Source organism: Scyliorhinus canicula, chromosome 6 (assembly GCF_902713615.1).
Source record: "Scyliorhinus canicula chromosome 6, sScyCan1.1, whole genome shotgun sequence".
Lineage (NCBI taxonomy): Eukaryota > Metazoa > Chordata > Chondrichthyes > Carcharhiniformes > Scyliorhinidae > Scyliorhinus > Scyliorhinus canicula.
This window is the reverse complement of record NC_052151.1, coordinates 1,867,177-1,882,449: the sequence shown is the minus strand read 5'-3', so window position 1 is coordinate 1,882,449 and position 15,273 is coordinate 1,867,177. Positions and strand designations below refer to the sequence as shown.

Sequence of the window (15,273 nt, the reverse complement as noted above, 5' to 3'; positions counted from 1 at the left end):
CATGGATAAGTTGATAGTCACCATCTTTTCCCGAAGGTAGAGGAGTCTGGAACTAGAGGGCACAGGTTTACGGTGAGGGGAGAGATACAAAAGAGACCAGAGGGGGCATTTCTTCACACAGAGGGTGGTCTGGAACGGGCTGCCACAGGCAGTGGGAGAGACGTGTACTTGTCCTTTAAAAAGCAGTTAGACAGTTACATGGGCAGGGTGGGTATGGATGGATATGGACCAGATGTGGGCAAGTGGGACCAGCTTAGTGATAGAAACTGGGCAGCATGGACCAGCTGGGCCGAAGGGCCTGTTACCATGCTGTAAACATCTATGACTCTTCGTGCTTCGGGGATCCTGGGATATGAGAACAAAGAACAAAGAAAATGACAGCACAGGAACAGGCCCTTCGGCCCTCCCAGCCTGCACCGATCCAGATCCTTTATCTAAACATGTCTCCTATTTTCCAAGTTCTACTTCCCTCTGTTCCCGCCCATTCATATACCTGTCTAGATGCTTCTTAAATGATGCTATCGTGCCCACCTCTACCACCTTCGCTGGTAAAGCGTTCCAGGCACCCACCACCCTCTGCGTAAAAAACTTTCCACGCACATCTCCCTTAAACTTTCACCCTCTCACCTTGAAATCGTGACCCCTTGTAACTGACACCCCCACTCTTGGGAAAAGCTTGTTGCTATCCATACCTGTCCATACCTCTCATAATTTTGTATGTCTGTATGCTGTATGCCTTCTTGACCACTCTATCAACCTGCGTTGTCACCTTCAGGGTACAATGGACCTGAACTCCCAGATCTCTCTGCACATCAATTTTCCCAAGACCCTTCCATTGACCATATAGTCCGCTCTTGAATTTGATCTTCCAAAATGCATCACCTCGCATTTGCCTGGATTGAACTCCATCTGCTATATCTCTGCCCAACTCTCCAATCTATCTATATTTTGTTGTATTCTCTGACAGTCCTCCTCGCTATCTGCAACTCCACCAATCTTAGTATCATCTGCAAACTTGCTCATCAGACCACCTATACCTTCCTCCAGGTCATTTATGTAGATCACAAACAACAGTGGTCCGAGCACGGATCCCTGTGTAACACCACTAGTCACCCTTCTCCATTTTGAGACACTCCCTTCCACCACTACTCTCTGTCTCCTGTTGCCCAGCCGGTTCTTTATCCATCTAGCTAGTACACCCTGAACCCCATACGACTTCACTTTTTCCATCAACCTGCCATGGGAAACCTTATCAAACGCCTTTCTAAAGTCCATGTATACGACATCTACAGCCCTTCCCTCACCAATTAACTTTGTCACTTTCTCAAAGAATTCTATTAGGTTTGTAAGACATGACCTTCCCTGCACAAAACCATGCTGGCTATCACTGATAAGTCTATTTTCTTCCAGATGTGAATAGATCCTATCCCTCAGTATCTTCTCCAACAGTTTGCCTACCACTGACGTCAAGCTCACAGGTCTATAATTCCCTGGATTATCCCTGCTACCCTTCTTAAACATAGGGACAAAATTAGTAATTCTCCAGTCCTCCGGGACCTCACCCGTGCTCAAGGATGCTGCAAAGATATCTGTTAAGGCCCCAGCTATTTCGACCCTCGCTTCCCTCAGTAACCTGGGATAGATCCCATCCGGTCCTGGGGACTTGTCCACCTTAATGTCTTTTAGAATACCCAAAACTTCCCCCTTCCATATGACAACTTGAACGAGAGTATTTAAACATCCATCCCGAGCCTCAACATCCGTCTTGTCCCTCTCCTTTGTGAATACCGATGCAAAGTACTCATTAAGAATCTCACCCATTTCCTCTGAGTCCACGCATAAATTCCCTCTTTTGTCTTTAAGTGGGCCAATCCTTTCTCCAGTTACCCTATTGCTCCTCACATACGAATAAAATGCTTTGGGATTTTCCTTAACCCTGTTAGCCAAAGATATTTCATGACCCCTTTTAGCCCTCTTTATTGGGCGTTTGAGATTTGTCCTAATTTCCCGATATTCCTCCAAAGCTTCATCAGTTTTGAGTTGCCTCGATCCTATGTATGCTTCCTTTTTCATCTTAGCTCGTCTCACAATTTCACCTGTCATCCATGGTTCCCTAATCTTGCCATTTCTATCTTTCATTTTCACAGGAACATGTCTGTCCTGCACTCTAATCAACCTTTCCTTAAAAGACTCCCACATTTCAAATGTGGATTTACCCTTAAACAGCTGCTCCCAATCCACATTCCCGAGCTCCTGCCAAATTTTGTTATACTCTGCCTTTCCCCAATTTAGCATTCTTCCTTTCGGACCCCTCTTGTCCTTGTCCATGAGTATTCTAAGACTTACGGAATTGTGATCACTATTCCCAAAGTAATCACCGACTGAAACATCAACCACCTGGCCGGGATCATTCCCCAATACCAGGTCCAGTATGGCCCCTTCCTGAGTTGGACTATTTACATACTGCTCTAAAAAACTCTCCTGGATGCTCCTTACAAATTCTGCTCCATCTACGCCTCCAACACTACACGAATCCCATTCAATGTTGGGGAAGTTAAAATCTCCCATCACAACCACCCTATTGCTCCTACATTTTTCTATAATCTGTCTGCATATTTGGACCTCTACTTCATGCTCGCTTTTGGGAGGCCTGTAGTAAAGTCCCAACAATGTTACTGCACCCTTCCTATTTCTCAGCTCCACCCATATTGCCTCAGTGCTCAAATCCTCCATCGTGCCCTCCTTAATCACAGCTGTGATATCATGTCTGACGAGTAATGCAACTCCTCCACCCCTTCTACCTCCCTCTCTATCCCTCCTGAAGCATCTATACCCTGGGATATTCAGTTGCCAGTCCTGCCCTTCCCTCAACCAAGTCTCAGTAATACCAATAACATCATATTCACAGATACTGATCCAAGCCCTAAGTTCATCTGCCTTACCTGCTACACTTCTCGCATTAAAACAAATGCACCCCAGACCACCTTTGCGTTCATCATCTCTTCCCTATCTACTCTTCCCCTTAGTCACATTGAGTTTATTATTCAGTACCTTACTTGCTTCAGTTGTTGCTTCTTTACTGACCTGTAACTTCCTAATCTGGTTCCCATCCCCCTGTCACATTAGTTTAAAACCTCCCCAACAGTGTTAGCAAAAGCACCCCCTAGGACATTGGTTCCAGTCCAGCCCAGGTGTAGACCATCCAGTTTGTAATGGTCCCACCGCCCCCAGAACCGGTTCCAATGTCCCAAAAATCTGAACCCCTCCCTCCTGCACCATCTCTCAAGCCACGTATTCATTCTGACTATTCTTGAATTTCTACTCTGACTGTCCCATGGCACTGGTAGCAATCCTGAGATACTACCTTTCAGGTCCTACGTTTACCTTGGGATCAGGGTATTGAACTTGATGATCAGTCATGATTATAATGAATGGCGGAGCAGGTTCGATGGGCTGAATGGCCTCCTCCTGCTTCTATTTTCTCTGTCTATTTCTATGTATGTAAGTAGCCCAAATATCGCCTCAAGCCACTAGTCCCATGTGACCGAGGATCGCTCTGGGATTGACAATTCTTTGGTCAGTGTGTCAGTCTGTACAGAAAGTTTCAAACCTGACAGGTTAAAGAGTGAACGGTTGTTTTATAATCTGTTGTTACTTTGAAGGAACATCTGACATACCTGCAACATTCCCACAACGTGCATAACTGAATAGTTTCTCCAGACCGATCGCCAGCGCTCTTTCAATATCCGCTACATTAACTTCAGTTTGAACCCATTGCCGAGATTCTAATTCCGCCTCATCATAATTCTAAAACAAGAAAATAAAATCAAAGAACAAAGAACAAAGAAAAATACAGCACAGGAACTGGCCCTTCGGCCCTCCAAGACTGCGCCGATCCAGATCCTCTATCGATAACTGTCACCTATTTTCTAAGGATCTGTACCCTCTGTTCCCTGCCCAATCATGTATCTGTCTAGATACATCTTAAATGACTCTATCATGTCTGCCTCTAACACCTCCAGGCACCCACCACCCTCTGCGTAAAGAACCTTCCACGCATATCTCCCTTAAACCTTTCCCCTCTCACTTTGAACTAGTGAACCCGAGTAACTGAATCCCCCACTCTGGGAAAAAGCGTGTTGCTATCCACCCTGTCCATACCTCTCATGATTTTGTAGACCTCAATGAGGTCCCCCCTCAACCTCCGTCTTTCTAATGAAAACAATCTAATCTCCTCAACCTCTCTTCATTGCTAGCTCCCTCCATCCCAGGAAACATCCTGGTGAACCTCCTCTGCACCTTCTCCAAAGCATCCACATCCTTTTGGTAATGTGGCGACCAGAACTGTACGCAGTATTCCAAATGTGGCCTAACCAAAGTCCTATACAACTGCAACATGACCTGCCAACTCTTGTACTCAATACCCCTTCCGATGAAGGCAAGCATGCCGTAAGCCTTCTTGACCACTCAATCGACCTGCACAGCCACCTTCAAGGTACAATGGACCTGATCATCCAGATCTCTCTGCACATCAATTTTCCCCAGGGCTTTTTCATTTACCGTATAGTTCACTCTTGAATTGGATCTTCCAAAATGCAACACCTCGCATTTGACTGGATTGAACTCCATCTGCCATTTCTCCGCCCAACTTTCCAATCTATCTATATTTTGCTGTTTTCTCTGACAGTCCCCTTCACTATCTGCTTCTCCACCAATCTTAGTATCATCTGCAAACTTGCTCATCAGACCACCTATACCTTCGTCCAGATTATTTATGTATGTCACAAACAACAGTAGTCCGAGCACGGATCCCTGTGGAACACCACTAGTCACCTTTCTCCATTTTGAGATACTCCATCCACCACTACTCTCTGTCTCCTGTTGCCCAGCCAGTTCTTTATCCATCTAGCTAGTACACCCTGAACCCGATGAGACTTCACTTTCTCAATTAGCCTACCATGGGGAACCTTATCAAATGCCTTACTGAAGTCCATGTATATGACATCTACAGCCCTTCCCTCATCAATCAACTTTGTCACTTCCTCAAAGACTTCTATTAAGTTGGTAAGACATGACCTTCCCTGCACAAACCATGTTGCCCATCACTGACAAGCCCATTTTCTTCCAAATGGGAATAGATCCTATCCCTCAGTATCTTCTCCAGCAGCTTCCCTCCCACTGACGTCAGGCTCACCATCAATCACCATTTGACACAACTGAACTTGCACCAAAACACAACTGTGTTAGAACATAGAACATAGAACCGTACAGCACGGTACAGGGCCTTTGGCCCACGATGTTGTGCCGACCATTTATCCTAATCTAAGATCAACCTAACCTCCACCTCTTCAATTTACTGCTGTCCATGTGTCTAAGAGTCGCTTAAATGTCCCTAATGACTCAGACTCCACCACCTCTGCTGGCAATGCATTCCACACACCCACCACTCTCTGTGTAAAGAACCTTCCTCTGACATCTCCCCTATACCTTCCTCCAATCACCTTAAAATTCTGTCCCCTTGTGACAGCCATTTCCACCCTGGGGAGAAGTCTCTGGCTATCTACTCTATCCATGCCTCTCATCACCTTGTACACCTCTATCAAGTCATCTCTCTTCCTTCTTCGCTCCAGTGAGAAAAGCCCTAGCTCCCTCAACCTTTCTTCACAAGACATGCCCTCCAGTCCAGGCAGCATCCTGGTAAATCTCCTCTGCACCCTCTCCAAAGAATCCACATCCTTCCTATAATGAGGCGACCAGAACTGGACACAATATTCCAAGTGTCGTCTAACCAGGATTTTATAAAGCTGCAGCAAAACCTTGCGGCTCTTAAACTCAATCCCCCTGTTAATGAAAGCCAACACACCATATGCCTTCTTAACAACCCTATCAACCTGAGTGGCAACTATGAGGGATTTATTTACGTGGACCCCAAGATCTCTCTGTCCCTCCACACTTCCAAGAATCCTGCCTTTAACCCTGTATTCAGCATTCAAATTTGACCTTCCAAAATGAATCACTTCACATTTATCATTGTCGAACTCCATCTGCCACTTCTCAGCCCAGCTCTGCATCCTGTCAATGTCCTGTTGTCACCTGCAACATCCCTCAACACTATCTACAACTCCACCAACCTTTGTGTAATCGGCAAACTTCCACTTCCTCATCCAAGTCATTTATAAAAACCACAAAGAGCAGAGGTCCCAGAACAGATCCCCGCGGGACACCACTGGTCACCGACCTCCAGGCAGAATACTTTCCATCCACTACCACTCGCTGTCTTCTTTCAGCCAGCCAATTCTATATCCAGACAGCCAAATTTCCCTGTATCCCATGCCCCCTGACTTTCTGAATGAGCCTACCATGGGGAACCTTATCAAATGCCTTACTGAAATCCATATACACCACATCCACTGCCCGACCTTCATCAATGTGTCTCGTCACATCCTCAAAGAATTCAATGAGGCTTGTGAGGCATGACCTGCCCCTCACAAAGCCATGCTGACTATCTTTAATCAAACTATGTTTTTCAAAATAATCATAAATGCTATCTCTCAGAATCCTTGCCAATATTTTGCTCACCACAGATGTAAGACTGATGGGTCTGTAATTCCCAGGGATTTCCCTATTCCCTTCCTTGAACAGGGGAACAACATTCGCCTCCCTCCAATCATCCGGTACTACTCCAATGGAGAGCGAGGATGCATCGCCAACTGCGCAGAAATCTCCTCCCTCGCTTCCCGTAGTAACCTTGGGTATATCCCATCAGGCCCAGGGGACTTATCTAACCTGATGCTTTTCAAAATGCCCAGCAAATCCTCCTTCTTAATATCAACCTGTTTGAGCCTATTAAATAACCTTAAACAATCCCCACATTACTGTTGTACATTTCCCCAAGAACAATTGTTCCCACTTTATGCTCCTCAGCTCCTGTCTAATAGCAATATAATTTCCCCTTTCCCAATTAAATACCTTCCCGTACTGTGTGTTCCTATCCCTCTCCATGACTATGGTAAAGGTCAAGGAGTTGTGGTCACTGTCACCGAAATGCTCTCCCACCGAGACATCTGACACCTGGTCTTGGTTCGTTGCCGAGCACCAAGTCCAATATGGCCTCTCCCTTAGTCGGACAATCCACATATTGAGTCAGGAATCCTTCCTGTACATACCTGACAAAATCTGCTCCATCCAAACCATTTGCAGTAAGGAGGTTCCAGTCAATGGGCGGGATTTTCCCCTACCTGGCGTGACGGGGGGTCCCGGCGTAGGGGAGTGGCACCAACCACTCCGAGGTCGGGCCTCCCCAAAGGTGGGGAATTCTCCGCACCTTTGGGGGCTAGCCCCGTGCCGGATTGGTTGGCACCAGAAGACTGGCGCAAAAAACCGGCGCCCCCGGCAGCGGGGCTGGCCGAAAGGCTTTCGCCGCTCGGCGCATGCGCCGGCGGTGACGTTAGTGGCCAGCTGCCGCTGACGTCACCACCGGCACATGCGCGATGTGGGTTTCTCTTCCGCTTCCGCCATGGCAGAGGCGCCCAGGGCACTGGCCCGGAGTCTGAGCGGGGGGCCCCGATCGCGGGCCTGGCCACCGTGGGGGCACCCCCCGGGGTCCGATCGACCCCCAGAGGTGGTTCAAACCTCGGCGGCGGGAGAGGCCTCCCAGCGGCGGGACTTCAGTCCATCGCGGGCCGGAGAATCGCCACAGGGGCCTCTCCAATCGGAGTGGCGTGATTCCAGCCGCCGCCACTTCCCGGGTGGCGGAGAATCTCTGCCACGGCGGGGGCCGGATTTTCGGCGGCCCCAGGCGATTCTCCGACCCTGCTGGGGGGTCGGAGAATTTCGCCCAATATTAGGGAAGTTGAAGTAACCCATGGCAACAACTCTGTTACTTCTCCACCTTTCCAAGATCTGCCACCCAATCTGTTCCTCCATGTCTCTGCTGCTTTTGGAGGGCCTATAGAAAACTCCCAATAAAGTGACTGCTCTTTTCTTGTTTCTGACTTCCCCCCCATACTGACTCAGTAGACAAACCCTCCACAGCTACCTCCTTTGCTGCAGCTGTGGTGTACTCCCTAATTAACAGTGCCACTCCCCCTCCTCTTTTATCTCCCTCCCTATTCCTCTGAAAATATCTAAACCCCGGAACATCTAACAAACATTCCTGCCCCTGTGAAATCCATGTCTCCGTAATGGCCACAACATCGCAGTTCCAAGTACTGATCCATGTTCTAAATTCATCTCCCTTATTCCTGACACTCCTTGCATTGAAACAGATACACTTTAACCCATTCCACTGAGTGTAACTTTGCCCTATCAACTGTTTATCCTTCCTCACAGACTGGCTGCAGACTATTTCTGTCTGTTCAACAGCTATCCTATCCTCTGATCCATAGCTCTGGTTCCCATCCCCCTGCCAAACTAGTTTAAACCTCCTGAAGAGCTTTAGCAAACCTCCCACCCAGGATATTGGTGCCCCTCCAGTTTAGGTGCAACCTGTCCTTCATGTACAGGCCTGTCCTCGGTTCCCAGGTGTGGGAGCAGTATTCATGTCCTGCATGGACTGACCTGGGAAAAGAGTTTGGAGTTATTGATGGGAGACTTGGCATCCCCACTTCCAGATGGATTTTCCTGACCCCCTCATGCACTCTTTCAACTTTAGAGTTATCCTGCACATTGGGCCTGAGTCCTTCCCCTTGGGCTTTCAATGAAAACAAATATGGAGAATGTTATTGACGGCCATCGACACTGAATCATGTCCAGTCATTGTGTTTCCCTTTGACAGTTTTACCACATTATTTAAACAGAGAGGTTTGAATGGGTCAGAAATTGGGCCACGTATCCAGGCACTAATCCAGGCTGAAAGCAAACAATGTCATTGGACCATAAGGAATAGGAGCTGGAATAGGCCCGATAGCTCCTCAAGGCTGTTCCACCAATCAACAAGGTCATGCTTCAGGATGGGGGGTTTGGGGGAGTGTCGGGGAGGATTTGTGGGTCGGGGGGGGGGGTCAGGAGGGAGTGTCGGGGAGGGGTCGGGGTCAGAGAGGGGTTGGGAAGGTGTCGGGTATTTGGGGGGAGTGTCGGGGAAGGGTCGAGGAGGGGTCGGGGGTCGGGTGTGTGGGGGGGAGTGTCGGGAAGGGTTTGGGTGTGGGGACGAGTGTCGGAGAGGGAACAAGGGTGGGGGGAGTATCGGGGAGGGGTCGGGGATGGGGTGGTGGGGGGGGGAGTGTTGGGGTGGGGTCGGGGGTAGGACATCACGTTAGCACAATGGCTAGCACTGTTGCTTCACAGCACCAGGAACTGGGTTCGATTCCCGGCTTGGGTCACTGTCTGTGCAGAGTCTGCACGTTCTCCCCGTGTCTGCGTGGGTTTCCTCCGGGTGCTCCGGTTTCCTCCCACAAGTCCCGAAAGACGTGCTGTTAGGTGAATTGGACATTCTGAAATCTCCCTCAGTGACCTGAACAGGCGCCGGAATGAGGTGACTAGGGGCCTTTCACAGTAACTTCATTGCTGTGTTAATGTCAGCCTACTTGTGACAATAAAGATTATTATTATTATCCTGCCCACATTCATCATAATCTTGTCCACCTCGATCAGATCGCCCCTCAGACTTCTCTGCTCCTGGGAAAACAACCCAAGCCGATCTAACCTCTCTCCATAACTGAAATGTTCCATCCCAGGCAGCATCCTGGTGAATCTCCTCTGCACCCCCTCCAGTACAATCACATCCTTCCTATAATGTGGTGACCAGAATTACACACAGTCCTCCAGCTGTGACCTCACCAAAGTTCTCCAACTCCAACATGACCTCCCTGCTTTTGGAATCTCGGCCTCGATTGATAACAGCGAGTGTCCCATTTGCCTTTTTCCCACCCTATTAACCTGCCCTCTGCCTTCAGAGACCCACCCTCAGCTTCCTGCCTCCCCTCCAATGATGGATCCAATATATCCCTTTGCCTTGGGTCCCATGGGCCCTGACTTGATCAATCTGTCAATAGGGACCTTATCAAAAGCCTGGCTAAAGTCCATATCGGCCACTCCAAATGCATTCTCCACATCAACACTCCTGGTTACCACATCAAATAATTCAACTGTATTTGTCAAGAAAGACCTTCCCTAAACTAATCCACGCTGACTATTCCTGATTAATCCGTGTCTAACGTACAGATAGATTCTGTCCCTCAGAATACTTTCCTGATCCCAGCCTTGAATTTAGAAATCATTAACTGTGTGAGTGCCGGGTCCCAGGATGTCTGAACCTCCCGGGGCAGATATTTCACTGTTTATTCCAGTTCACACACTCAGCATTGACAAGCCTCCCTGCCTGAGTGACACAGATGTTTGACAGTAAAGAGAGTAAAGGGGACTCGACCCAAAAATACAGGCATTAAATAATGTCCACTGGTACGAACATTACAGAGAGCAGTAAACTCTGAACTATATTCACCTTGTCCTTAATGATGACTTCGGATTTAAGGCAGTCATCCCATTCACAGAGTTCGATCACCTCTTCTACTGGATTCTGTGCAGCGAGATGGTTCCAGAAGAGGACAGACACGGTTAAGAAGATTCTCAGCATCTTGGTGTCGGGACAGGTCACTGGTGAATTCACTGAATGACCCTCAGCACCTTCAGCTCGATCTGCAGTTTGAGCAGAGAGCTCAGAGATTTTTATACTGTTTTATTGGGATGATTTTGAATAAAGTTTAGCTCCGAGAACATCAAATGCTTCAGAAATGCCCCAGCTGATTAACTATGGAAATGTTTTCAAAGCTGGTACAAAAGGTGACATCACACGGGATCAGGGGTGAGCTGGCAAGATGGATACAGAACTGGCTGGGTCATAGAAGGCAGACAGTAGCAATGGAAGGGTGCTTTTCTGATTGGAGGACTGTGACTAGTGGTGTTCCACAGGGATCAGTGCTGGGACCTTTGCTCTTCGTAACATATATAAATGATTTGGAGGGTGTACGAACATGGTGAAAAGGCGAGTAGGATGCTGGCTCATCAGCTCCGCAAGCGGGATGCGGCTAAAGAAATTGCTGGAGTGAGAGACAAGAGTGGGAATGTGGTGCGGAAGGGGGTAGAGGTGAATGAGGTCTTCAAGGATTTTTACCGGGAACTGTACCGGTCGGAGCCAACGGGGGAGAGGAGGGGAATGGAGAGGTTTCTCGACGGGCTTTCTTTCCCGAAGGTGCAGGAGGAGCAGGTGGAGGGGTTGGGTGCGCCGATTGAGCTGGAGGAGCTAGTTAAGAGGATCGGGCAGATGCAGTCAGGGAAGGCATCGGGGCCAGATGGGTTCCCGGTGGAATTTTATAAAAAGTTTGTGGACCTAGTGGGCCCCTTGCTGGTGCGGACACTTAATGAAGCGTGGGAAGGGGGGACTTTGCCCCCGACGATGTCGCGGGCGCTGATTTCGTTAATTTTAAAGAGGGACAAGGACCCCCTGCAGTGTGGTTCATACAGGCCCATATCTCTCCTCAACGTAGATGCCAAGGTGCTGGCAAAAATCCTGGCCACCAGGATAGAGGGCTGTGTGCCAGGGGTTGTACACGAGGACCAGACAGGTTTTGTGAAGGGAAGGCAGCTGAACACGAATGTGCGGAGATTGTTGAATGTCATCATGATGCCGGCGATTGAGGGGGAGGCAGAGATAGTGGTGGCGCTGGATGCGGAGAAGGCCTTCGATAGAGTGGAGTGGGGGTACTTATGGGAGGTGTTGGGGAGGTTTGGATTTGGTGAAGGGTTCATTAGATGGGTGAGGCTGCTATATGAGGCCCCGATGGCGTGCGTGGCCACGAATGGGAGGAGGTCGGAGTACTTCCGGCTTTACCGAGGGACCAGGCAGGGTTGCCCCTTGTCCCCCTTGTTGTTTGCATTGGCAATCGAGCCGCTGGCGATGGCGTTGAGGGATTCAGAGAGGTGGAGAGGTTTGGTGCGAGGTGGGGAGGAACATAGGGTGTCGTTGTATGCCGATGACCTGTTACTGTATGTGGCGGACCCGGTGGGAGGGATGCCGGGGTGATGGAACTGCTAGCTGAGTTTGGGACCTTTTCAGGTTATAAACTAAATTTAGGCAAGAGCGAGGTGTTTGTGGTGCACCCTGGAGACCAGGAGGAAGGAATTGGTAGGCTCCCGCTTAGGCGGGCAGGGGAGAGCTTTAGGTACCTGGGGGTGCAGGTGGCCAGGGACTGGGGGACTCTTCACAAACATAATTTCACCAGACTTGTAGATCAGATGGAGGAGGAGTTCAAGAGGTGGGACATGCTGCCATTGTCGTTGGTGGGGAGGGTACAGTCCGTCAAAATGGCGGTGCTTCCGAGGTTCTTGTTCCTCTTTCAGTGCCTACCCATCTTTATCCCCAGGGCCTTCTTTAGGAGAGTGACTAGCAGTATTTTGAGCTTTGTGTGGGCACATGGGACTCCAAGAGTGAAGAGGGTATTCCTGGAGCGAGGGAGGGATGGAGGTGGGCTAGCGCTGCCCAACCTTCTGGGGTACTATTGGGCGGCCAATGTGTCAATGGTGCGTAAATGGGTGATGGAGGGGGGAGGGGCGGCGTGGAAAAGAATGGAGATGGCGTCATGTAGAGGTACGAGCCTGGGTGCCATGGCAACGGCGCCGTTGCCGCTCTCCCCTAAGAGGTTTACCACAAGCCCGGTGGTGGCGGCGACCCTAAGAATCTGGGGACAGTGGAGACGGCATAGGGGGGAAACAGGGGGCTCGATGGAGGCTCCACTGGGTGGCAACCATCGGTTCATCCCAGGGAACAGGGATGGGGGATTTAGGGGGTGGCAAAGGGTGGGCATCAGTAAATTGAGGGACCTGTTTATTGACGGGAGGTTTGCGGGCCTGGGGGAACTGGAAGATAAATTTGGCCTTCCCCAAGGGAACATGTTCAGATACCTGCAGGTAAAGGCGTTTGCTAGGCGACAGGTAGAGGAGTTCCCTTTGCTGCCCTCGCGGGGGACGATGGACAGAGTGCTTTCGGGGGTGTGGGTCGGAGAGGGGAAGGTGTCTGACATCTATAAGGTAATGCAGGAGGTGGAGGAGTCGTCAGTGGAGGAGCTGAAGGCTAAATGGGAGGAGGAACTCGGGGAGCAGATAGAGGACGGGACTTGGGCGGATGCCTTGGAGAGAGTCAACTCTTCCTCCTCATGTGCGAGGCTTAGTCTCATCCAATTTGAGGTGCTGCACCGGGCCCACATGTCCGGGACTAGGATGAGTAGGTTCTTTGGGGGTGAGGACAGGTGCACCAGATGTTCGGAGAGTCCAGTGAATCACGCCCATATGTTCTGGGCATGCCCAGCACTGGAAGAATTCTGGAAGGGGGTGGCGGGGACGGTGTCGAGGGTGGTTGGTTCCAGGGTCAAACCAGGGTGGGGACTCACGATGTTTGGGGTTGGGGTGGAGCCGGGAGTGCAGGAGGCGAAAGATGCCGGTGTGCTGGCCCTTGCGTCCCTAGTAGCCCGGTGGAGGATCTTGCTACAGTAGAAGGATGTGAGGCCCCCAAGTGTGGAGACCTGGATCAGTGACATGGCGGGATTTATAAAATTGGAAAGGGTCAAATTTGCCCTGAGAGGATCAATACAAGGGTTCTATAAACGATGGCAGCCTTTTCTGGACTTCCTGGCTCAAAGATAGGTATCTGGGTCAATGGCAGCAGCAACCCGGCGGGGGGGGGGGGGGGGGGAGGGGGGGGAGAAGGGGGGGGGTTACCTTATTGTAGTTTCTATTATGTAACTTTATATTGTGTTAATTTGCGTTGTTGTTAAAATGCTGTGTTGTTCATGGAGGTGGGGCGAATGTTTATGATTGCTAATATTATTGTTATTTTTGGTATTTTATTATGGTTCATTGTTGTATAAATTCAAAATTTTTCAATAAAAATTATTTTAAAAAATTTTAAAAATGATTTGGAGGAAAATGTAACTGGTCTGATTATTAAGTTTGCCGACGACACAAAGGTTGGTGGAATTGCGGATAGCGATGAGGACTGTCAGAGGATACAGCAGGATGTAGATTGTTTGGAGATTTGGGCAGAGAGATGGCAGATGGGGTTTAATCTGGAGAAATTTGAGGCAATGCATTTTGGAAGGTCTAATGCATGGAGGGAATATATAGTGAATGGTAGAACCCTCAAGAGTATTGACAGAGAGATCTCGGTGTACAGGTCACTGAAAGGGGCAACACAGGTGAAGTCACTGGAAGGGGCAACGCAGGTGGAGAAGGTCGTCAAGAAGGCATACGGCATGTTTAAACTAATGTGGCAGGGGGATGGGAACCCGATACAGGAAGTTGGAAGGTAGTAAAACAGGGACAGAAGCAAAAGGAAGTAAGGGGAAAAGTGCAAGGCAGAGAAGACATAGTCAGAAATCCATAAGGGCGACAGTACAAGGTACAGTGACTGAGGGGAGCACAGTGAATAGGCCCAGTAATAACAAAAGGAATAAAACTGGAGATGTTAAGATTCAAAACAGAGGTAAAAAAACCAACATAAGTGTACTTTACCTGAATGCTCGTAGTATTCGGAATAAAGTAAATGAGTTGATGGCACAAATCATCGTAAATGACTATGATTTAGTGGCCATTACTGAAACATGGTTAAAGGATGGTCACGACTGGGAGTTAAATATCCGAGGGTATCAAACTATTCGGAAGGACAGAGTGGATGGTAAGGGAGGTGGTGTTGCTCTGTTATTCAAGGATGACATCCGGGCAATAGTAAGGGATGACATCGGTGCTATGGAGGATAAGGTTGAATCCATTTGGGTGGAAATCAGGAATAGTAAGGCGAAAAAGTCACTGATAGGAGTAGTCTATCGGTCACCAAATAGTAACGATATGGTGGGGCAGGCAATAAACAAAGAAATAACTGATGCATGTAGAAATGGTACAGCAGTTATCATGGGGGATTTTAATCTACATGTCGATTGGTTTAACCAGGACGGTCAAGGCAACCTTGAGGAGGAGTTTATAGAATGTATCCGCGATAGTTTCCTAGAACAGTATGTAATGGAACCTACGAGGGAACAAGCGGTCCGAGATCTTGTCCTGTGTAATGAGACAGGATTGATTCATGATCTCATAGTTAGGGATCCTCTCGGAAGGAGCGATCACAATATGGTGGAATTTAAAATACAGATGGAGGGTGAGAAAGTAAAATCAAATACTAGTGTTTTGTGTTTAAACAAAGGAGATTACAAGGGGATGAGAGAAGAACTAGCTAAGGTAGACTGGGAGCTAAGACTTTATGGTGGAACAGTTGAGGAACAGTGGAGA

General features: G+C 48.8%; 1 protein-coding gene across 2 annotated transcripts in view; it reads right to left on the bottom strand.

The window, feature by feature from the left end:
* LOC119966952 (heme-binding protein 2-like) overlaps nt 1–10,665 on the bottom strand; it is a 30,562-nt gene extending 19,897 nt beyond the window's left edge. For both annotated transcript variants that reach the window (XR_005460878.1, XM_038798906.1), the window contains exons 1-2: nt 10,442–10,665; nt 3,678–3,807 (exon numbers count right to left, since the gene is read on the bottom strand). Coding sequence is in view for 1 of the 2 variants with exons in the window: in XM_038798906.1 (XP_038654834.1) it covers nt 3,678–3,807; nt 10,442–10,573 (262 nt within the window). In the remaining variant the exon portion in view is untranslated. The remainder of the gene's footprint in view (nt 1–3,677; nt 3,808–10,441) is intronic.
* Nucleotides 10,666–15,273: the final 4,608 nt, after the last annotated feature.